The sequence below is a fragment of the Trichomycterus rosablanca genome, chromosome 15, assembly GCF_030014385.1.
Source record: "Trichomycterus rosablanca isolate fTriRos1 chromosome 15, fTriRos1.hap1, whole genome shotgun sequence".
NCBI lineage: Eukaryota > Metazoa > Chordata > Actinopteri > Siluriformes > Trichomycteridae > Trichomycterus > Trichomycterus rosablanca.
In genome coordinates this window covers 7,398,842-7,424,548 of record NC_086002.1, presented here as the reverse complement: position 1 = coordinate 7,424,548, position 25,707 = coordinate 7,398,842, and the positions used below count along the sequence as shown (strand labels likewise).

Sequence of the window (25,707 nt, the reverse complement as noted above, 5' to 3'; positions counted from 1 at the left end):
AGATGTAAAAAAATCTGACTTGGATAGAAGATATTGATAATTAAAGAAATATGTTTTGTTAAAAAGTTAATATCTACATAGTAAAACCATCAGTGCTTGAAGATAAAGTCAGACAGGCCCTGAGATCCCAACCAAAAAAAGGAAAGCCACAAGAATCTCATGTAATAATGTCACAACGGAAACATGTCAACGCTCTGAAAAAGATTCAGTTAAAGTGATGACCAAATGATTCCAACAAATCTAGAAAAGCACGCAATGACCAGCAGTTTGGAAGAGGTCAGGTTACATCCCACTACCAAAGTAAGGAGACAAAAAGTGTGCAGACTATCATACAATTCAACTCACATCACATGCCATCATTCAATGCACACTGCATTTTATATTCAAAGTGAACAACCAGATGTGCGAGAAGGGACCAGAAAAAGCAGAGGAACAAGAAATATCACATCAGATTTATGATCGATAACACTCACTTTCTTAACCGCTTATCCAATCAGGGCGCAGGGAGGTGCTGGAGCCTATCCTAGGCCTATGCAAGGCACACAGTAACACCCTGGACGGGGTGCCAGTCCATCACAGGGCAGACACACACACACACATTCACCTATATGGCAATTCAGTGTATCCAATTAACCTGACTGCACCTGCACCTGACACCCTGCTAGTTTACAGAAAAAGCCAATTAATTCAAAACCTACTTGAATAAATTATTAACAGCAAAATAATCCAACAATCAGGACATCTGACAGAGATTGGCAGAACAAGAATAAATAAACTAGAAGAAAGCTTCTAGTGTAAAGATTTGTCTCACCAAACACAAACAGAACTGTCTATACTATTAAAAAAAAATCTATGGGGTTTTAATGAGAGGGCCACTCCAGGTAATTCCAGAATAAATTTCTTAACCAAGCTTTGGTTGATTTGGAGGTATGGTTGTGCTCAAACTCCATGGAAGTGCTGGAAACTCCAATTATCAAGGTTTAAATTAACTACGAAAGGTATAAAATTCCTTTTTAAAATGGGTTAAATTACCTGTGAATCCCTAATGCCGGTCATATCCAGATGTCAGATCTTATGGTTGCCACTGACATTTGTCCCACCCTTCAACAGGTCATCCTGTATGTCTTCTACTGTAACACAGGGTTTTTTCTCTTTGTTGTCCTGATAACATTACCAAGGCCTTTGGATGAATTTTTGGACTTTCTCCCATGATCATGCATACGTTTGGAACTTTCTTACAGTGCTCCTAGTGGTGTATCTACGGATGTTCAAGATTTTGAAAATCATTTTATACACATTTCTGTTTTGCAAATTAGGAGTGGTTATTAAGTTCCCATTGATGTAATTATGCTGAAACCCAATTTTAGGTCATATGAGTCAAAATTTTTTGCTATTCTAGCTTCATTTGACATCTTAACCTTTCTTGCAACACCTTGCCGTTCTACCACTTTTTAACTGACAGATTAGAATAAGAGACTCTAGAGTTCTGAGTGTTGTATTAGTGCATAAAAAAAACACTACTGTGCTATTAGAAAGAGCATAACTTATCATAAGTCAGCTAGTGTGTATATATGGTATTTATATAGAAAATGCTTGGTGATTACACTATAATACATTAAGTAAAATACATAAGCATACCTAACGTTGCTATTTAAGCAAAAAAAAAAAAGATGAAAAAAAGATAAAAATGTGCTCAAAGTTGGCATTAAAGCACCCCCCTCTCTCTTAAAAACAACATAATATTGGCTTTTTTTAAAGCCCTATTTCATTCGTAGCTAGCAGTCTATTCTGTGAGTACAGTCCACTGAGCCTTAGCAGAAAACAAGCATGTCCTCTGTAAAAGGTCTGATAGGAAAAGACATTGAATTTTCTATCAAAGCTCTGGGTCAAGCAGTGCAACTCCAATATGTATTATTGAGTGGAAAATTGTCTCCTTGTAGCAACACACACTCGCTTGCAGGACTTCCAGGTGTCTGGGGTGCACCATGTAAGTGAAACTCCAATGGTGTACTCGAGACACAAGGTGAAAACTAATTTCACTTTCACCACAAATGCTTTCGCTTAATACAATGATATTGAAAATGATTAAACCCTTAAAAACTGCAAATAGCATCTGACAAGCCCAAAGACAGTGAAACCGGGGTGGGGGGCGTCTTTTTAAAACCATAATGAATGGTAAAATTGGAAAGGCCTCAGCCTGCACAAATCTGACTGTGATTCGCCTGCCTGTTTATTGGCACTTAATGAAAAACAATTTATCTAAATCACCGCCTGGAGGGATTCACAGTTAAAGCTTGGAGAAAGAGGGGTGAGATGTTTGTCAGTGACAAATGCAGCACTGTTTTTCCCCCTAATACAAATCCTGTTGAGGGAGGACAAAAAGCATGAATAGACTGCAGCCAGGGAGAAGGGAAATTGGTTCTCTTTTACTGAGTCTGAATTATGTGCTGTAATATGCCTTATAAAAAGTACAGCCATGTTTCTGAATAAAACATAGACCTACAGTGAAATTACATCAAGTCTGGGATTTGACTATCTTTTATAAAGTTTCATCTTAATTCACATTTGTTATTGAAATCATGATTACTGAAGGTCACTGGAGACAATCCAACTTAATATTAAATCAAGCTTAAGCTAGATAACCAGGCTTGTCATATACAAAATATACATTACATTACACTACTATTTAAAGGACGGTCTAGGATATACTGCAATGCAAATTGTTTTTCTGCTACTAAAAATTACAAACCCAATTTCTTATGTTTTGGCTAACCAGCTTGATTGTAATTTGTAAATATGACGCTGGCAACACATTGACTTTCACCATCTATCAGACAAATATTGTGGAAAGATTAAGGAAATCCAGGGAAAGACAGGCTGAGTTCTCCATGTCAAAAATAAAGGACTATACAGAATATTGTCAGCAAAATATAATGTAATAAATACTGTAACACTCCAATCATGCAGTTACAAAAACTGTTAAAGACATGACTGTCATAACAAAAATGTCCCAAGTATGCAAAAATGCTGACTTGCAATAAAATACAGATTTATTTTGCTCTCAATCGAGTGGATTTTATTTTATTATTTACTTGCACATACAAGCCAGAACACACTGATAATTAAAAAAAAAAAACGTGACTTATGAAAAGTGCAGCCATGTTTCTGAATAAAACATAGACCTACAGCAAAATTACACCAAGTCAAGGACTTAGCTTTTTATTATCTTAATTCACATCTAATATCCAAATCATGATTACAAAGCAAAAAATTTTTCCTGAATATTTGTGTATATAAACAAATTTTATGTTTGATGCCTGCACACATTAACTTTCACCATCTACAAGACAAATATTGTCAAAAGATTCAGGGAATTCAGAAACATCTAAGCCAAAAAAGGACTATACAGAATATTATCAGTAAAATATACTGTAATAAATACTGTAATGCAAAAATGCTGACTTGCAATGAAATACAGATTTATTTTGCTCTCAGTTGAGTGGATTTTATTATTTATTTGCACATATAAGCCAGAACACAAACAGTACAAAACATGACATGTTTGTGAATATGAACACATTTTACATTCAATGTCTGCACACACCAACTTTCACCATCTACCAGACAATTATTGTGAAAAGGGAATTCAGAAAAACCCATGCCAAAAAAGGACTATACAGAATTATATCCGCAAAATATACTGTAATAAATATTGTAATATTACAATTATGCAGTTACAAAGAGGTGTTGAAGACATGACTGTCATAACAAATATGTCCCTACATAAAAATGCTGACTTGCAATTACATACATATTTTTTATTTTTTTTTTGCTCTCATTTAAGTGGATTTTATTTTATTATTTATTTGCCCATACAAGCCAGAACACACAGATCATTAAAACAGTCATTTTCTCAATTGAATGAGCTGAGCACCGCATCAAGGTCAGCGGCTCTCATTTGAATTGATTCCACATGAAACTGGCTTTGATACCGGAGCCACAGCAATGACGGCTTCCTTAACGAGCAGTCAGACACACTTAACCTTTAAATATCACCGTGATCAAAGATGACTGAGGAGACGAACGAGGAATCAAAAGCCACCCACATAGTTGTAGTACAATTTGGTTACACAACCTCACAGCAGTTCCTGCTGACCTCTGCGCAAAGCCGTTAGAAGCCAGGCAGTGAAAAAATTATCACATGTAAACACAGTTTGAACTGGAAATAGGACTTTATAATTGGGCCTCATTAGTGGATTTAGTGTTCATGGGGATGAAAAAACAAGAAATAAATAAAAACATGGAGCTAAAAACTGATTATTGATTAATATCAAGGTTTATCAAGGACTTGGGCAAAAAAGCAACTAGTGACAAATCTAGCGACTTTTTCTGGTGTTATTGGAGACTTTTGGAGACTCGGACGTGAAAGCATATATCGTTCTGCAGTTACTGTCCTCAACGAGGACATGCGCACATCTGTTTTTGACTCGTTGAGTGGAACACCTGTAATTCTGTGCTACCTTTGCCTTATTTATTTCTGCTAGCGGTTAGTAATGTGTGGTTTTAGTTTTAATTCCTTTAAAAGTTTAAAGTTTAAGTGTATGTAATGCCGTTATTATGTGACTTATTTTTTATTTTATTTCAGAACTATGCAAGGTGCTCAAATTAGCTATACTTGATTGAATACAGTTGAATAACCTGTTAACCTAATGCTATGTGTTAACGTTTTATTTAACCACGTTTATACATGCGTTCAGTGATTTTAGAGCGTTTTTCATACATCTAGGGAAGCCAATCATTTTTAAATAACCATCTGTGACCTTAACATTACGACAACACAAGAGGTATTCAGTTATTTTTCAGTGTTGTGCTTTCTTAGCAGTTCAGCTGGTACAGTAAAGATTGTGTCTAATAAAGTTAATTACTGAGTGAATATGTTGAGCATTTATTACGTTATCTTGTACTTAGCTGTTTGTATACGTAAAATAATTGTTGTTGCTTTTTCCTTGTCAGTTCAGATCTAATTATTTGTTCCTTATTCCATGTTTTTTTGTAGCTTTGATAAGATCTGTGTGATCTGTAGTTTTCTCACTGAGATCTTATCCAACAGGGCATGATAAATCATAGAGGCAAAACCTTAGAAGATATTCCTTATAGAGGGTTAGAACATTACTTACTACAAAATGTTTTGTATACTGGCTAATATAAAATTACATTTAAGTTCAATCGAATTAAAATCTTAATAAATTAATTTGAGATATATGTCTGAGATACAGATCAATGGATCTATCGAGATGGCTACCTATAGTTTATAATAATATATAGACCTATCAAGATGTGCTACCAATACTTATAATAAGATATACACCTATTGACATGTGCTAACACTTATGCAAATTAGGCAATGACGTAATTTAGCGACTTCTAGCGACTTTTAGGACAGCCAATAGCTACGTACTTTCCTTACTGAGGAGTTGGCAACACTGTAAACAAGTTGGTTAACAAATGCAGAGACCTTCTAACTGCTTTTAGGCGGTACCTTTTGTCACAAATCTCTGGGCCTTACAACTGTAAATAGGTAATACAGTGTACATTCTAAATGCTAATGCTACCCTCGCTAACATTATCTGGATATTGTTTGGTGTGTATGTGGCTTCAACAGAAACATTAGCTTTTATTTGAGTCTTATTATAATAATAACACACCAGTCACTGAGGTTACTCAGCTTGGCATTTATTTAATTATTATTAGTAATCTCAGGATTTAATACTTACATTCAGGGGTCCTGGGGCTCTCACAAACAGAGACAGCTGTACCATTCAGCTCTTTTATAGGGGTGTTTCCCACCATTAGGAAGGGAAGTACCATTTCTAGAGCTAGAGCAGGGGGTTAGAATAGAATTGTCCTGTTAGGGTTTTCTTTCATGGATTACTGTGAACATTAATGGTTTATATTTAGGACTTAGTGTTGGGGTCATACTTTTGGGTATAGGGCCTTTGTGATTATTTGTTTTTTTCTTTTTCCATGAATCTTAAGGGTGATTAATATTACTGTAGTTGGATTGGCCCAAGGCGAGGCTGAGGCTATTTAAGTAGGTGGCACCTTGAGCCAAGATGGTTAGTCTGTTTAGGCCACAGAGGAAACAGGCCATACTAGAAAAGATCCTTGGGCCAGGTCTGCTGATATAGCCTGGATTGTTAATAAGCTTACTAAGGTAGTCTAGTTACAATGATTAGTTTTTTCCATGTTCTCACTGTAAATATTTGCACCTTTAAAAGAGAGGCTGCTGCCACTGTGGTCAACCAGCTAACACCTTTACTAAACATTAATCAGTTTTCCTAATAATAACCACTGTTGCTTTATTTGTCCCCTTATTTGCACTTATCTAACCCATATTATTATAATTTTTTTATTAATTAAGTTATTCATTAATACTTTTTAGGTGATGGTCTTGACGGACCCAGAATTTGAAAGCAGTGTCCTCATCAGCTCGGATGAAGGTGCCAACTACCAGAAATACCGTCTCAGTTTCTTTGTCTTGAGTCTGCTTTTCCACCCTTCCCAGGAGGACTGGGCTCTGGCCTACAGCCACGACCAAAAGGTAAGCCAGTTTTTGAGATGCTATAAAGGGGAAATGTGCAGATGATTTCATGGGCTTCAGGTTGCTGGTGGGCCCAACGGGACCCATCTAATGCTTTTTTCTAGGCAAAGAGTAGGGTTGGGGCAGTAAATAAGGCCTCATTTAGCTAATTACAGTGAGACTTTGGTACAGAAGGTAATGTGGGCACTGGACAGCTCTAAAATCTTAAGTATGTGGGTTTAATCCTCGCCTTGAGTCAATTTCTGTGAGAATTTGTTTCTGGTTTTCTTTTACTACTGGTTTGCTTCCACCTATAAAATATGCCAGTAAGTGAATTGGCTACTCTAATTTGTCTCAAGATGTGTGAATATTTGAGTGTAATACCATGAGATTCATTAAAGCCGTCGAGGCTGCATTGCTGCCCTGTGCATACCTAAGTAGAATAAGGCAAATATTTGAGAAAAATTAATGACCGTATAAATATTTCAGTATTTTTGTCCCAACTTAACATAACTGAATTGCAGAAGCCGTAAATAAAAACTTTTTTTTTTTGGCCTACATTCAATGCTGGGGTGGCACGGTGGCTAAGTGGGTAACACTGTTGCCTCACAGCAAGATGGTCCTGGGTTTGATCCCCAGGTCCTGTGTGGAGTTTGCATGTTCTCCCTGTGTCTGCGTGGGTTTACTCCGGGTTCTCCGGTTTCCTCCCACAGTCCAAACACATGCAAGTGAGGTGCATTGGAGATACAAAATTGTCCATGACTGTGTTTGATATAACCTTGTGAACTGATGAATCTTGTGTAATGAGTCACCGTTCCTGTCATGAATGTAACCAAAAGTGTAAAACATGATGTTAAAATCCTAATAAACAAATAAACATTTAATGCTGTTGCTGCATTAGAATTTTTTTTACAACATTATGAGGTCTACAGTATGAGACAATATGACTAAAATATATATTTTCATTGAGTGTAGATGCTGCAGAGAATGGCAGATTGTGGCCACCATATGCTCATTCTATGATGTGTGTGCCAGGTTCTTTATTATCATTATTTTCAGTCAGTGTGTCTCCAAAGGTTTTTTTTTTATGTATTCACTGCCAGCCCTGAACATATTGTACTCAGTATATCCCATATGCTCGCATACTCAAACAAGCCAGTCATGTATTGAAAAGCCAACTGTTGACTGAACATGCAGCGATGGCATTTTCTTCAAATAATGGTTAACTAATAGCTTTCAGGGTCACGGTGGGTTCGACTCCACCTGTTAAAATACTGCACGAGGTGTTAATGCTTCCTGGATTAAGTGTTCATTCATTTAGGAGGAACAAACTTTCAAATCCCTTAATTACATAAAATACAAGGGTAATTTAGAGACGTCAATCCACTGATTGCATGTTTTTGCAAGGTGAAGAAAGAAAACTATTCATTACTTGTTTCTTTATTATTTTATATTTATAATTAAATAAATATTAAATATATAGTTATTTAATTATTTGGCATTTAGGTATTGTTATATTTTTAATAAAATATTAAAAGTTTATCATTTAAAAATATGAACATATTTTACCACCAGAAGAATACCAGCATATATAATATTATAAAATATTTTATTATTTCATTATTATATATTGAAACACCTCCCTTTTCATAATCTGAGTAATGACAATTAAAGCAAAAATATTCACAGTTCTTTAATCTTCACAAACAACATAAGTCCATACTAAATTGTAGATTAATTATTACACTAGCCATGTTATTGTTAGCAGTCTCTAACATTTTAATTGTAGCCTTTAAGAATGTTAAATGCTTGCTAGCTAAAACTCACATGTCAAATCGGATGCTTAAACATGTTTACAGGTAAAGCTTTCCATTTGTGTCTCTTGATTTATGTTATCAATTACTTAGTAATAATTTTATTAGAAGTCAGAAATGACAAAATACAATACCTGTCTGTACTTATAGGTACCATTAGCACACAGCTAACCAGCTGGCTAGCTAACTCTGGAGTTGGACCTGTTTTTGAATGTTGGGCAGCTAAGAAAACAGTAAAAAGAATAAATGTTTAATTGCCTGTGGCTCATTATGCACAATTATATTGCCAGTGGTTGATTTATGGTGAATGTAGGAAAGTCATTATCAGAATATTGAAAGTAGGTGTTGTTACAAAGCTGTAGGCAGATTGAATAGGCTATGCTTACTTCAGTTACTAAAAGTGAGTTTTGGTGTATGGAGGCGTTTTGTTACTTTTTGATTATAAGCAGGTTTAATGAAATAAATCCATTATTGTAAAGCTTAGATTGTGACAGTCGTAAAGATAACACTGAATGATTTTTACCTGGATTTTTTTATGTGGTTTTTTTTAAAGTCTCATGTCTTTTGCATATGTCTTTAGATATTCAAATTTAAATGTACTTAATTTTTCTGTGCACTGTACTGACCTCTTACAGCAAGTACAGGGCGATGCTCTTATTTCTGTATTACTTTGTTGTTTGAGGTGGTATCTTGACCAGACAAAGTGACGAAACAAAGCTACACCCCATCTGTTCCTCTGTTTATCAAATATAAGTAATTGTATCTGTTGAATGTCCAGCTAGTAATTGTATCCCTAGCGCATTTGACTGTGGTTATTGGCAATTGGGCAACTGGCCAATTGAACTGGGTGATGTGTCCAAAAAAAAAAAAAAGACTTTAGTACCCCACAGTCCACTTCAGAAAGTCATAAAGCAGATGAAAGTTCGGAATGAGACTACTGTATTGCTAATCTTATTTTCTAGCAGTGTTAGCCTGATGGTGCAAATAAAAGGCAGCACAGTAATTTTGCATTAATGGCTTTAGCAGCATCGTTGAACCACTGGTGGGTAACAGTGTAAAAACAAGAAAATAGAAAATTCTGCCTGAAGGTCCTCTGGATCTATAGCAGGTTTTGTGTCTACTAATTGCTCATGATCTCAACAGTACCAGCCTTGTTTTTTGTGAACGGCCATCTCGGTTATTTACAAATCAAAACGGACCATGTCAGTCGCTGGGGTTAGCCAATAAATACAATTCTGACAGGGACAGTCATGGAACGATTGCATAACAAGTAAGATCTCGAAGATGCAGCATAATCGTCAGAACATCATGAAAAGTTCTGCCAAAGGCTCTGAATGGAATTCTCCTGAACTGAACCTGCACATTTGCACAAGTCCTCCACTCAGCTTGCAGTTAATTAGCATATCTGCAGAAGTATTTTCTTCTGAACCTGAACACGAAAGACCTTGGCCTTCACACTGCCGAGCATAATGGTTATTTAAATGTACTGGTTTATGTGCAGAACGGTCTTCTTAGCATTCGTGAGGTTTTGGTGAAGGTTTTATTTATGCACTGTGTTTTCACAAACATCTGTTGCACATCAGTTTGATGAGAGCGTGTCGTAAAATATAATGGAACTGTATCAGGGGACAACATTTTCAATACAGCAAGAAAAACATGCTGATATTTAATGACAGCATAGGGGAGAGATTTTTTCCCCCTCACAATTTAGTAAAGGCCAGTTCCCACTCACTATCTATGTGTCCAATTACATAATAGCTGTCAATCTGAGTGACTAAGCACTGGCATTTAATTAAGTAATGACAGTGAATTTTAAATAAATAAAGAAATGTGTTAATCGATTAATTTATCAATTGATTAAGAATTCTGTAATTACTATACATTTACTACTTAATTCATTTATTATCATTCTCAGCACTGCAGTGACACTGACATGGTGGTGGTGTGTTAGTGTGTGTTGTGCTGGTATGAGTGGATCAGACACAGCAGCGCTGATGGAGTTTTTAAATACCGTGCCCACTCACTGTCCACTCTATTAGACACTCCTACCTAGTTGGTCCACCTTGTAGATGTGAAGTCAGAGACGATCGCTCATCTATTGCTGGAATTGGACCACACCGGCCAGCCTTCGCTCCCCACGTGCATCAATTAGCCTTGGCCGCCCATGACCCTGTCGCCAGTTTATCACTGTTCCTTCCTTTCCCTGGGCCACTTTTGATAGATACTGACCACTGCAGACTGGAAACACCCCACAAGAGCTGCAGTTTTGGAGATGCTCTGACCCAGTCGTCTAGCCATCACAATTTGGCCCTTGTCAAACTTGCTCAAATCTTTACACTATCCACTTTGAGGATAAAATGTTCACTTGCTGCCTAATATATTCCACCCACTAACAGGTGCAGTGATGAAGAGATAATCAGTGTTATTCACTTCACCTGTCAGTGGTCATAATGTTATGCCTAGTTGATATATATTATATTGCAGTATAGTTGCAATCTCTATGTACTTAATGCCAAATCTGGTGTATGCTTATTATATCAAGTAACCATACTGCATTTTGGGAGTACATAAACACTTATTCTCCTTGGAGAATAAGTGTTTATGTACTCCCAAAATGCAGTATGCTATATGCTTCCTACTCAACATGTCACAGAAAATCGCATGCATTGCTTGTCCTACAAAACACTGGAATGCAACCGTCAAGTCCCATGTTTCTTGGCCTAGCCTACTCATTTGTGCTGTTGTGGGATTAGGGCGTTGAAGGAAGCTGACCCCCCGTGTGCAGCCAACCATTGCAAAGTGTTGATGGCGTACTGACATGACATGACATGTTCCCTGTTGGCTTAACAACATTTCTGGCAGCGACCTGTCACAATGCCCATACATTTGAAATACCTCTGCGAGATTTGTCATTTCAAATTACAGAAATGTTCCTTTTTTAAATGCCACATCCGTGGTTCGGGGTCAGTGGGAGTAGAAAGCAATGCTAATGGCATGACATTATGTTTTAAGATAAGTATTAGTGGACGTGATGGTACATCTGCCTGCATTAGCAGTACTGCCAGTAAATCTTGACATTTTTGTCCTTCATTCATTGTCATTTGTTGTCTGCTTTATTACTGCTTTATCCTGGTTAAGGGTGTGGTGGGTCCGAATCATTGGATGAAAGGCAAGAAACACATGACTGCATGTCTTTAGACTTGAGGAAGGAAGTTCGAATCACTTGAAGGAAACATATAAACTCCACACAGAAAGGACCCTGGTCAACCGGGCCGGGAATCGAACTCAGGCCCTTCTTTCTGTGAGGCAACAACACTACCCACGGCATCACTGTGCCACTACTAGTAGCTTTCTTAACTAAATATGACTTGCCTTACTACAGTACCCAGTAAAAAGTCATTGGTGTTACAGTGGTACCTTAAAACCCAACATCAATTGGTTCTGGGAGTGGCATCGAGTTTTAAAAGGCATTGCGTTTCAAGGTATTTTTTCCCATAAGGATGTATTGGAAACCTGTTAATACGTTCCATGGTCCCGTAGAACTGCATATATTTTAGGCTAATGTACAATAATTGGTGGGCGGCACGGTACGGTGGCTCTGTGGGTAGCACTGTCGCCTCACAGCAACAAGGTCCTGGGTTCGATCCTCAGGTTGGGTGGTTCGGGTCCTTTCTGTGTGGAGTTTGCATGTTCTCCCCATGTCCGCGTGGGTTTACTCTGGGTGTTCCAGTTTTCTCCCACAGTCCAAATACATGCAAGTGAGGTGAATTGGAGACACTAAATTGTCCAAGACCGTGTTCAATATAACCTTGTGAACTGATGAATCTATGTAATGAGTAACTACCGTTTCTGTCATGAATGTAACCAAAGAGTGTAAAACAAGATGTTAAAGTCCTAATAAACAAACAAACAAACAAACAGCACCCTGAGCTATAATGCAAGTTTAAAAGTGAAACAGCTAAACACAGATACATGTGGAGCTTTCAGAATAAATGTGACAATTATTCCACACAAATGCAGATTCGTCTCATATTCGCACTTTGACGTTTTACTGCACCACTCGGACGAAATGCTGATGAATAAAAAAAAAGCTGAACATGTTGAGTTTAAGGTAAATGTCGAGTTTTAAAGATTTTGAGTTTAGGGGACGTTGAGTTACAAGGTAGCACTGTAGACTGTTACAGAACTTTATTTTTAATATAGAATATCCTGGCTCTGCCTACAAGTGTCTCTTTTTTAAGTACTTATATTACTTGCTGATTTTGCCCAGAGTCACTCACAGGTTCTAGAACTTTCTTCATGTAAATACAGCCACACTCATCAAATGTTCTATAATTTGCTAATGTTTTGTTAATTTACAAAGAACATTTAGGTATAATACTATACACACAATTTAGTGTCGGGTACATACAATATTAATATCATTAATTAATGCCAATATAGCCACACCATAAACCACTAATCACAGCCTAATAATATAATAGTCTGCTGAGTATGAGTATGCTGGGGTATGTAAACTAAACTAACGCATGTAAACTAAATAGAAAGCACCACATGAACACTTATTTCGGTTACTTTTCTAAAGTCAATGCGGAGGATGTAGATGAAAAAGGAAAAGTGAACAGGTGGAGGGGAATACGATTGCATTGATGCTCTGCAGGGATCCCAGATCAGTCCTTCTTTTAAAATAGCAGTGTGAAATAGCACTTGCAATCAAAGTAAATCCAGAGTTTCTCTGAAGTGTCTTGTTATATTTTTAGATTTTTTTACTTGACAGAGAAAGTCTAAGATCAGATGGACTGAAGGGAGGGAATGCATCTGTAGTGTGAAGTTCATCAGATGGCACATGGAGGGTGTTAATGGACATAAACAATACTGCCTGTGTTTGGGTCTTTATATTTAAAAATAGCTAGGTGGCACGGTGGCTCGATGGGTAGCACTGTCGCCTCACAGCAAGAAGATCCTAGGTTTGATCTCCAGGTGGGGTGGTCTGGGTTCTTTCTGTGTGGAGTTTGCATGTTCTCCCATGTCAGTCCAAATACATTTGAGTAAGGTAAATTGGAGAATAAAAATGGTCCATGACTGTGTTTGACAATAAACTTGTGAACCCAATGAATTCTGTGTAATGAGTTCTGTTAAAATCCTAATAAATACATATTTAAAAATAGCCACATCATAATTATACAGATGTTATTCAAGTAGCTAGGAAACCATATCAAAATTACATTTAGCCGCTCAGGTGGTGCAGTGGTAAAACACACTAGTACACCAGAGCTGGGATTTCGAATACATCGTATCTAATCTCAGCTCTGCCATCCGGCTGGGCTGGGTGGCTATATGAACACGTTTTTCCTATACTCTACACAGAGTATAGGAATAATGCTGATCAGGGTGTGGCTCTCCGTGCACAAAGCTGATCGCATATGAACTTGCCTCATGCAGGTGAAAAAAGGCAGTCGGCTACTGCTCACATGTCGGAGAGGGGGTATGTCAGTTCGCTCTCCTCAATCGGGGAGGGGGTCAGCACCAGTAGAGAGGAAGCATAATGCAATTGGGTAAAAATTTGGATGCATACAATTAGGGCTGGCACCGATCCGACACTCTATATTGGTATCGGTCCGATATTGGCCCAAATCACTGGATTAAATTTCGTTGAGAATGTGAGAGATCTCCAAGCCGGGACAAGATAGATACATTTGTTTATTTTTTTATTATTTAATTGTTTCATTTTTATTGTTTATAAATAATATTTATTATTACTTATTTTGTAATTTTCTCGCTGCCTCTTCAAGGTGTAGACTTGAGTTACAGATCTAGAATTTTATATTGAAATGATAATTTATTTGTTAAATACAGATAAAGTTGCACTTTAAATTAGATTTTAAATGTTTGTACGGTGCTGTTTAACAAGCCAAAAATGCTGCTAAATGTTGTGTGTAAAAACAGCATAAGTGTGATGTTGTAGGTTCTGTATTTATTCCTTTAGAATATTTGTTTCACAGTCTGAACATTGTTATTTAGATAGCTAGTTTAACCATGGTGCATTGAGACGTGTATTATTACTGCTTAGTTGTTTGAGAGGAGAAATGATGGTATCGGATTGGTATTGGTATCGGCAGATACTCAATTTGCAGTATCGGTATCGGACATAAAAAAGTGGTATCGAGCCAGCCCTACATACAATAGTACAGTCATGTGTCAAATGATTTAGCCAGTTATCATTTAAACCTAAAGAAAAAATAAGATTAGAGTCAGTTTGAGCGTTGCATGGTTGTTGATACCAGATGTGTTTTTCATGCACAGCAGCCTCTAGCCTCTCCACATACTTGGATATGCACTATATACTGTAGCTTAATGACAGTGTTACGTTAACGTAGTGCATGCATGCTTTATGGAGTAATTACTCTGGCTTCAGTGGTGTAATATCCATGTCGAATGCTTCCTTATATTAATTCCGGTGCAGTGCTTTTTGCCCAAAGTGCCTTTGTTCTTTTTTTCCTGTCCATAATAAACTTACATTAAAGCTTTGATGAGTCAAATTCTCTGAAGGGAAGAGCAGGTGAGGCTTATGCCCTCTGTGCCCTTGTTGGATTCATTTTTATCTCTAGAGAGGGTTTAGCATTCTGATTTCCACCAGACAGGGTTTTTTTATATTATCACTTAACCAGTGGCTATTATAGGTAATGCAATTTTAATCATCATATGTCACACTAAATTAATTAAATTATAACAGACAACCTTTAGATGAAAACCATTATACAGGATCATCAAGAGTTTCATATATTTAGAATAAAATCTTTCTGTTAATATTTAGCTTCATTTCATGGATACCTGTTGTCCACAAAAAGGTTTCAAATTCTCCTTTCATTTTTACTGTGCAATATGTTAAAAATATATAACACTATAATAATAATATATAATATAGCCAGAGACTGAAGCACATTTACTGAGGACCTGTTGGAAATATACACTGACTAGGCATAACATTATGACCACTGACAGGGTGAAGTAAATAACACTGATTATCTCATCATGGCACCTGTTAGTGGGTGGGATATATTAGGCAGCAAATGAACATTTTATCCTCAAAGTTGATGTTAGAAGGAGGAAAAATGGTCAAGCGTAAGGATTTGAGCGAGTTTAACAAGGGCCAAATTGTGATGTCTAGATGACTGGGTCAGAGCATCTCCAAAACTGCAGCTCTTGTGGGGTGTTTCTGGTCTGTAGTGGTCAGTATCTATCAAAAGTGATCCAAGAAAGGAACAGTGGTAAACTGGTGACAGGGTCATGGGCGGCCAAGGCTTATTGATGCACAAAATGGTTCAGGAATGGTTTGAGGAGCACAACAACGAGTTTGAGGTGTTGACTTGGCCTCCAAATCCCCCAGATCTCAATCCAGTTAAACATCTGTGGGATGTGCTGGACAAACAAGTCCGATACATGGAGGCCCCACCTCACAACTAACAGGAGTTTAAGAAGCTACTGCTAACATCTTGGTGCCAGATACCATAGCTCACCTTCAGGTGTCTAGTGAAGTCCATGCCTCAACAGGTCAGGGCTGTTTTGGCAGCAAAAGGGGGACCAACACAATATTAGGAAGGTGGTCAAAAACAGTAGGAAGTGCTTAAACAGTAAAATTCTAACTGTCCTTGTGGGAATTAATCCAATTTTGTGTATTTGGATCAGTTCAACAATCTGGCTCAGTGTTAAAAACAGATCACATTAAAACTGCAGAGCAAAAACTTTAAATTAAGTCCTAAATATTGCACTTTAAATGTAGCCATGGGGCTAATTTATTGGTTATCTAATTATTGTCTTGATTATATTGGGTTCAGTGAGTGTGAGACTCCCAGTACGGGGTGCTGATCCATCACAAACTCTTCCATTTGCTCACCACCTTGAGGATATTTAAAGTCAATAAAGCGAAAACAAGACAAATCCACACAGACGTAACTAGAGGTCAGAATCATACTCAGGTCCACTACCTGTTGCTCCAAAATCCTATATTCACCAGCGTCCCACACATTAACGTTCTGCCATACATCAAATGTGTTACTATTCTCACACCTTTTATTTAATGTGACGATATTAAATTTACACTTTGATTATATCACAGCACTCGGTGAGAGAACCTTCACACCTTTAATCCCTGTGTTCTCTCCTGGCGCTCTCTCACTTCCTATTTGCCTGAGTCGGCTTAACATCACAATATGGAGCCACACTGGAGCCACAGACACTTGACATTTACTTACACATATAACCAGGTGCAGCATGAGGTCACCATTCAATACCCACAATTATCTACACGTGAAATTAAAAGATGTCCCGATCGGTTTACATCCAGATAAAGACTGGCTAGAATCATACTCGAGTCCACAACCTGTTGCGCCGACATGCTGTCCTATAAAAATCCCATATTCACCAGCGTCCCACACACCAACCATTCTGCCATACATTAATGTGTTACTATTGTCGCACCTTTTGTTTAATGCGTCAGTTTTCTGTATGATGACAGCATTCTGTGACAGAACCTGCACACCTTTAATCCCGGTGTTCTCCCTTAGCACTCTCTTACTCCTATTTGCCAGAGTCGGCTTAACATCACAATATGAAGCCACAGACGCCTGACATTTACTTACACGTACAACCAGGTGCAGCGTGAGGTCACCATTCAATACCCACAATTACCTACATGTGAAATTGAAAGATGTCCCAATGGGTTTACATCCAGATAAAGACTAGACATGGTCACACAGTGTTTACATAATGGGATGTTGAATCTATGGTACAATATGAATTTAATATTGATAATTGAATCACAGTTCATGTTTAATTATGTACTTTGTGAATTCTGTGTTCCATCATGAGGTCATAATGCAACATAGTACAGCTGGGTTTCAAAGCTTGATTACAAGGTAAAAATAACCACAAGTAAAAGGCAATGACCAACAAACTGTCCAGTTAGAAGAAAATAACCAGTCAGGCGAATAAGGAACACCGCTATAAAAAGTCTTCAGGACAGTTTGGCGTTCTTGGACAGACTCGCTTGTAGTTTGGCCACCAGACACAAACAATCAAGCTTCTGTCAGGTATACTGAGACTCAGCAAGGAAGTGATGTCAAGAGACTAAGAGAGGATCATGCCCCCTTTACAACCCAAAATATAGAGTTACCCAGAGGTGCCCTCTGGTGCTTAGACATGTCGGAATATTACCTTTTCTTCACAGTATACAATGTGTTTACAGGGGAGGATCTTTCTCTCTCCTCAGCAGTTTGACAGTAGCTACAATTTCTATATATGTACCTGTATTACTGAAACAAACCTGATTGCTGGGTGAAGTTGGTCAGCCAACGTGCTGCCCTCTGTGTCCAGAAATAAAGACCTCTAGGCTGATCTGGGCTGATGAGACTCTCACAATAAGAAGTGTAAGAACAGTAAAAATATTAAATAATACACACACTAGCACAGCAGAACTGGGATCTCAGCTCTGCCATCCGGCTGGGTTGAGCGGCCACGTGAACAACGATTGGCCTGTTGTTCATATAGGGGTGGGGTATTAAGCCGGATAGGGACTCCTCGTAACTGATGTAATTACGACCTCTGCCGGCAGATTGATGTACAGTATATATGCACTCGCATAGTGTGGGTGACAAATGCATACGGCTGCTGCCCACGTGTCTGAGGGGGCATGGGTTAGCTTCGTTCTCCTCAGATCAGAGCGGGGGTTGGCATTAGTGAGAGAAAGCATAATGCAATCAGGCAATTGGACGTGCTAAAAAGTTGGGAGAAAATGGGGAGAAAATGCATAAACAAAAAAAATATATACAGTGTATCACAAAAGTGAGTACACCCCTCACATTTCTGCAAATATTTAATTATATCTTTTCATGGGACAACACTATAGACATGAAACTTGGATATAACTTAGAGTAGTCAGTATACAACTTGTATAGCAGTGTAGATTTACTGTCTTCTGAAAATAACTCAACACACAGCCATTAATGTCTAAATGGCTGGCAACATAAGTGAGTACACCCCACAGTGAACATGTCCAAATTGTGCCCAAAGTGTCAATATTTTGTATGACCACCATTATTATCCAGCACTGCCTTAACCCTCCTGGGCATGGAATTCACCAGAGCTGCACAGGTTGCTACTGGAATCCTCTTCCACTCCTCCATGATGACATCACGGAGCTGGTGGATGTTAGACACCTTGAACTCCTCCACCTTCCACTTGAGGATGTGCCACAGGTGCTCAATTGGGTTTAGTCCATCACCTTTACCTTCAGCTTCCTCAGCAAGGCAGTTGTCATCTTGGAGGTTGTGCTTGGGGTCGTTATCCTGTTGGAAAACTGTTTTTCAACAGTTTTCGAAGGGAGGGGATCATGCTCTGTTTCAGAATGTCACAGTACATGTTGGAATTCATGTTTCCCTCAATGAACTGCAGCTCCCCAGTGCCAGCAACACTCATGCAGCCCAAGACCATGATGCTACCACCACCATGCTTGACTGTAGGCAAGATACAGTTGTCTTGGTACTTCTCACCAGGGCGCCGCCACACATGCTGGACACCATCTGAGCCAAACAAGTTTATCTTGGTCTCGTCAGACCACAGGGCATTCCAGTAATCCATGTTCTTGGACTGCTTGTCTTCAGCAAACTGTTTGCGGGCTTTCTTGTGCGTCAGCTTCCTTCTGGGATGACGACCATGCAGACTGAGTTGATGCAGTGTGCGGCGTATGGTCTGAGCACTGACAGGCTGACCTCCCACGTCTTCAACCTCTGCAGCAATGCTGGCAGCACTCATGTGTCTATTATTTAAAGCCAACCTCTGGATATGAAGCCGAACACGTGGACTCAACTTCTTTGGTCGACCCTGGCGAAGCCTGTTCCGAGTGGAACCTGTCCTGGAAAACCGCTGTATGACCTTGGCCACCATGCTGTAGCTCAGTTTCAGGGTGTTAGCAATCTTCTTATAGCCCAGGCCATCTTTGTGGAGAGCAACAATTCTATTTCTCACATCCTCAGAGAGTTCTTTGCCATGAGGTGCCATGTTGAATATCCAGTGGCCAGTATGAGAGAATTGTACCCAAAACACCAAATTTAACAGCCCTGCTCCCCATTTACACCTGGGACCTTGACACATGACACCAGGGAGGGGCAACGACACATTTGGGCACAATTTGGACATGTTCACTGTGGGGTGTACTCACTTATGTTGCCAGCTATTTAGACATTAATGGCTGTGTGTTGAGTTATTTTCAGAAGACAGTAAATCTACACGTCTATACAAGCTGTACACTGACTACTCTAAGTTATATCCAAGTTTTATTTCTATAGTGTTGTCCCATGAAAAGATATAATGAAATATTTGCGGAAATGTGAGGGGTGTACTCACTTTTGTGATACACTGTATATATAAAAACTAAGTAGTTGGTGATTACCCTCATTTGTTGTATTTATATAAACCTTTCTTATCACATTTAGCTTATATACACACATTTTATTTTCTATTTTGATTCAACTCCTAATCCATCCAGTATTTGGAATCCTTGTAATTGTTTTGCATGAATAGTATCATGCTGTGGAAGCTTTGCCTGAGGAGAATGTTAGTGAGGCTACTGATCGAACCGGATACTCGGTATTGTAATACTGAGCATGTCTTATGGACATTCAGCCTGTACTTCTAAAGTAATGTTAAATTCAATTATTCTAATGTTATCCAATATGTTCTTAACCCCCTGTGATATTGCACAGCTACATCATAAGGTGTGTTTAAATCTCAGTTGTAGTGTTCAGGTGTTTGTCAGCCAGTTTCTCATTGCTCACATGTGTACAAATGAATTAATTAATTAAAAAGGATTTCCAATTCTGAAACAGCTTGGGCAGGGGCCTGTGCATTAAGATTAAAACCACCTCCTTGTTTCTACACTCACTGTCCATTTTATCAGCTCCACTTACCATATAGAAGCACTTTGAAGTTTTACAATTACTGACTGTAGTCCATCTGTTTCTCTACATACCTTTTTAGCCTGCTTTCACCCTGTTCTTCAATGGTCAGAACCCCCACAGGACCACGACAGAGCAGGTATTATTTAGGTGGTGGATCATTCTCAGCACTGCAGTGACACTGACATGGTGGTGATGTGTTAGTGTGTGTTGTGCTGGTATGAGTGGATCAGACACAGCAGCGTTGTTAGAATACCGTGTCCACTCACTGTCTAGACTATTAGACACTCCTACCTAGTAGGTCCACCTTTTAGATGTTAAGTCAGAGACAATCACTCATCTATTGCTGCTGTTTGAGTTGGTCATCTTCTAGACCTTCATCAGTGGTCACAGGATGCTGCCTACGGGGTGCTGTTGGCTGGATATTTTTGGTCTTGTGCACAATCAAACTCTATAAAGATAGGGTTTGAGTCTGGTGTGAAGAAACTCCAGTGGTCTGTAAAGAAAACCTCTGGGATAAACTGGATTGCCAATTGTGACCTCACAAATACTGTTACACTGAATTAAGTCCCACAAATGCAAGACCAATGTTGTAGAAAGACTTTACAAAGAAGTGGATGCTGTTAAAGTCCTACAATTATTGTTTATGATTTTAGGATGGGATGACCAGAAAGCTTAGTCAAGTGTCCACATAAATTTCATCATACAGTGTATGCATGGCAATAGTACTAATCAGAATATAGCATAGTTTTGTAGTAATAAACTGTATTTATGTATTTTATTTATGATTTATCATTTTGCAGACCACAAGCATGGTAAGATATGTAGCACTATAAAAATCTTACACGGAGGTCAAGACTCTGCCATCAAATAAACATCAAGCTAACGAACCTCAAAGGAAAAAAATGATCCTTAGGGCGCTAGGATGATAAAATTAGCATTAAATAAATATAGAGGACTATGTGAAATGCTGTGCCTCATTTGTTTCCCATTGCTAGGTTGAAGATCCACCAAAGATCAGAATAGTGCTTTCCATTACAGCTTATAGTCATTTTATCTAATAGGAGTTGAAATGATGATGACCTGTCTATTGAAAATAACCTGAACAAAAAGGGGAGCACGGTCAAGAGATTAAAAACTAAAATTTGCTTCTGTACAAGAAACTTTTAGCAACTTTGTTGCTATGCTGTAATACCATACATCACTTTGTACTGGCACCGTTATCTGGAAAACTACTGAAAGACTGCAAAACGCTACACAACAAGGTTAGCAAAATTACCTTTTCTGTTTTGACTAATGGTGATGTATGAGTGCTGCTGATGTGAGCTGCTTCAGGCTTGGATGCTCTGCCAGGGATGGCTCACGGGAGTCGGCAGCATTTGTGTAGATGTGCTATTCATTGAGGGATTTATGACAATCATAGTAGAAATGCTTACTACACTAGCAGACTAGAGCTACATGAAATAAGATCATGTGTAGATCATGTGTAGATCATGGGCCATAGCATACAGAACCATGGCATAATGTATATGCAGCAAAGGTGGGATAAAAAGTGTAAACTTTTCCAATCCGGTAATTAAATCTACCATAGAGACTTTATTTATAACAAGATATATTTGTGGACAAGTGCTGTAGTTGTAAAAGTGGATTTTTCTCCCATTCATATGACACCTTAGCTGTGCAACAGACCTGAGGCGGCAGGTCTGGACTGCAGTCGGAACAGTATAGCACCTGCACTCTCGCTATGAAGCCAGACTATTATAGCACATGCAGAATATGTCTAAGATCTAGATTTACATTTACGTTTTCGACATTTAGCAGACACTTATCCAAAGCAACTTAGTTGTGACATACGATCTAAGCAATTGAGGGTTAAGGGTCCTCAACCAGCAACCTTTATATTACTAGACCAAAACCTTAACCACTAGGCTACAACTGCCCTAGATGAAAGTTTTGCTACAGAATTGCTACAGAATGCAGAATCTACCCCTCTGCATTGATGTGCTTGGGTGGCACGGTGGCTCACCGGGTAGCACAGCAAGAAGGCCCTAGGTTCAATTCCCAGATAAAGCGGTCTGGGTCCTTTCTGTGTGGAGTTTGCATGTTCTTCCCATGTCTGCGTGGGTTTCCTCCGGGAGCTCCGGTTTCCTCCCACAGTCCAAAGACATGCAAGTGAGGTGAATTGGAGATACAAAATTGTCCATGACTGTGTTTGATATTAAATTTGTGAACTGATGAATCTTGTGTAACCATTGATGAATGTAACCAAAGTGTGTAACACACATTATAATGTGCTTTCAAAAACTGGGAGGTTATCCATGCCATTAGCACTAACACACCAACGAACCATGTCAGACGCTGGCATTTAAGGTTTGCATTGCATACAATTGTGCTTGTCCTTTTCCATTGACCTAAGGAACAAACCATATATTATTTTTATTAAAAAGGTGGTCTCTTCAGTCAATTTAGATAGACATACAAAGTCGGCTGGGTTTTTGAATGTTGTTGATATGTGGCTCCAGGGTGGCAAAGTAGCCCAGTGGGTAGGACTGTCACCTCACAGCAAGAAGGTCCTGGGTTTGATTTCCAGATGGAGCAGTCCGGGTCCTTTCTGTGTGGAGTTTGCATGTTCTTCTCATGTCTGTGTGGGTTTCCTCTGGGAGCTCTGGTTTCCTCCCACAGTCCAAAGACATGCAAGTGAGGTGAATTGGAGACACTAAATTGTCCATGACTGTGTTTGATATTAAATACTTGAATTTATGAATCTTGTTTAACCAGTAATTACCTGTCTTGTCATGAATGTAACCAAAGTGTGTAAAACATGACATTAAAATCCCAATTAAATGTGCTTTCAAAAACTGGGAGGTTATCCATGCCGTTGGCACTAACACACCAACAAACCATGTCAGACGCTGGCATTTAAGGTTTGCATTGCATACAGTTGTGATCGTGGACAAAACATCTATTATTTTTATTCAAAAGGTGGTCTCCTTAGTCCACCAGCAGACCTTTGTACTTTGCTACAGTCCAATTTAGATAGACCTACAAAGTCAGCTGGGTTTTTCAATGTTGTTGATTTGTGCCTCTGTCTTTGTGTAATAGAGTTTTAAGGCATTTGTAGATGCAGGAACAAACTGTTCATTGTTTCTAAAAAGGGAAAATTATGGAAGTAAATCTGTCTCATCAGATTTTGAATTTAAAAGCCTTTGAATTTTGATTACTGAACTTTAAGCCTTTGAATTTTGATTACTGAACTTTTTTGCCTCAGAATTCAACCCACACATTTTACAATAACTCATTTTCACTTTCATTTTTTGATGTTAACAAATTCAAAATCAAAAATTCAAGTTTATAAAATTCAAATAATATATATTCAGGTTGCTCAAATTCGATAGGTCAAATTCAGATCACAAAATTCAGATTAAAAAATTCAGACTAAACATCCGGGACACGCAGGATGAGCAATCGATTCCAGAGCCGTAGAGAGAACAGAGTAGCGACACTCCCATAGAGAACCGCTGTGACGGGGGCGGGACGTTTCTCTGCACAGCTCCGGGTGGAGCTCTGTTCATTTCCACTACTGAGCAGCATTTTCAGCTGTATGTTGCTTTGTTTTAAAGAAATAATGAATTTGGTGTCATTAATATACTTAATACTGTTATTGTTTAGCATTTGCTCAGCACTAAATGTTACATGTTTATCTTATTTAATAGGTATAACTGAATTTAGCTCAGTCAGTTAAGCTTAATTAATGCCACTAGAGTCTTTTCACCTAAAATGAGGTGATTAATCAAGAGTCTTGTTACAGAAATGATAATAAAACATTAGAACCATAATAAATCATGCTACTTTTACTTTCACACTTAAGTACATTTGAAGGTAAATACTTTAGTACTTTTACTCAGTGAAGTGGAGGTAAAGAGTATTTTTACTTTTACTACTACTTTTACTGGAGTAATATTTTACCTTGGATATCTCTACTTCAACTCAACTACATGGTTTGTCTACCTTGTCCACCACTTACATTAGACAAAATGAACTTGTGCATATTATTATGAATTAATTCATGTATTACATGTCGGAATCAATTATTAATCACTCATGAAATAAGAGATGAATGAAGCTATTTCATGTACCTGCACAATAATGTTAAAGGTACGGTAATGTGTTTATCAATCTGTTCATTCAGTGCAGGTAAACCTTATGAATCCAGCCACATGGCTCAGTGTTTAACCAAAATGATGATTATTATTATTATTATGAATCCTCAGGAAAGTGAAGGGAGATTATAGTTTATGCAAAAAAAAAAGAAAGAAAAAAAGCTCTTTAATCTCTGTACTGTATATTGTTTATACTACTTAATGATATCACATTATGTAATGTATGCTAATATAATGTACTGTGTGTTAACAAGAACGATCTATTCATTATAAGTCATTATAAACATCAATCTTTCACTTCATATACCAAATGCAGTAAATGTAAAGGCAGTTGAAAATACCCAGAAATTGTACAAATGTTTATTATTTAGTGTTTAATACTTCATTCACTGCTGCTTGTCCCATCCCAGCTAGCCTTGTAATTGTGGCCCACTTCCGGCGCAGCTGGGCCGGAATATCCCCCAAAACACTGCGATACCATTTATTTCCCATTTTCTTCTCCTTTCACATCCTCATAGATAAAATAATACATTTATTCTACAGATTAACTACAGATTAACTACAGATTAACTACAGATTAACTACAGATTGTGCAGCAGAAAGTATTTTATTAAGATAATTGCAGCAAGTATAATAATAATAATAATAATAATCAGAATATAAAAAATAAGACAAATTATAAAAGTGAAACAAAATGACAACTATATTAATATTATATATAGAAAATAACATATAATTGCATATAAGAATGATAATTATCAAAGTGAACAATATTGTAAATATACATACTATACTACGCATACACAATACTACTAAACATACTACTACTACAACTACATCTACTAATACAGCCTACATACATACCATAAATATTTTACACACACACACACACACACATATATATATATATATATATATACAGTGGTGGAAATAAGTATTTTATATTATTAATTATTATTATTAAGTATTTAATACACTATTGAATGAGCTTTAATTATTTTGCAGCTGTTGGCTAATGCAAGAAACTGTTTACCTTTTAGCTAACGTTACCTGAAGTGTATTAGTTCAGACTACCAGTTAACCTGAAACTCAATAGATAACATTACCTAACAGTTTCCATTTCCAAATTGCTCTCTATCTTAATCCAAAACTCATTAATAGACTTTCTGCTTACATTTTGCTAAGTAAAATGTTAAGATTCA

At 37.9% G+C, this 25,707-nt stretch overlaps 1 protein-coding gene across 1 annotated transcript in view; it reads left to right on the top strand.

Annotated features, from left to right (window-relative positions):
• sorcs3a (sortilin related VPS10 domain containing receptor 3a) overlaps positions 1-25,707 on the top strand; it is a 246,125-nt gene that overhangs the window by 137,871 nt on the left and 82,547 nt on the right. The window contains exon 4 of the mRNA XM_063010840.1: positions 6,443-6,601. Within this exon, the coding sequence (XP_062866910.1) occupies positions 6,443-6,601 (159 nt within the window). The remainder of the gene's footprint in view (positions 1-6,442; positions 6,602-25,707) is intronic.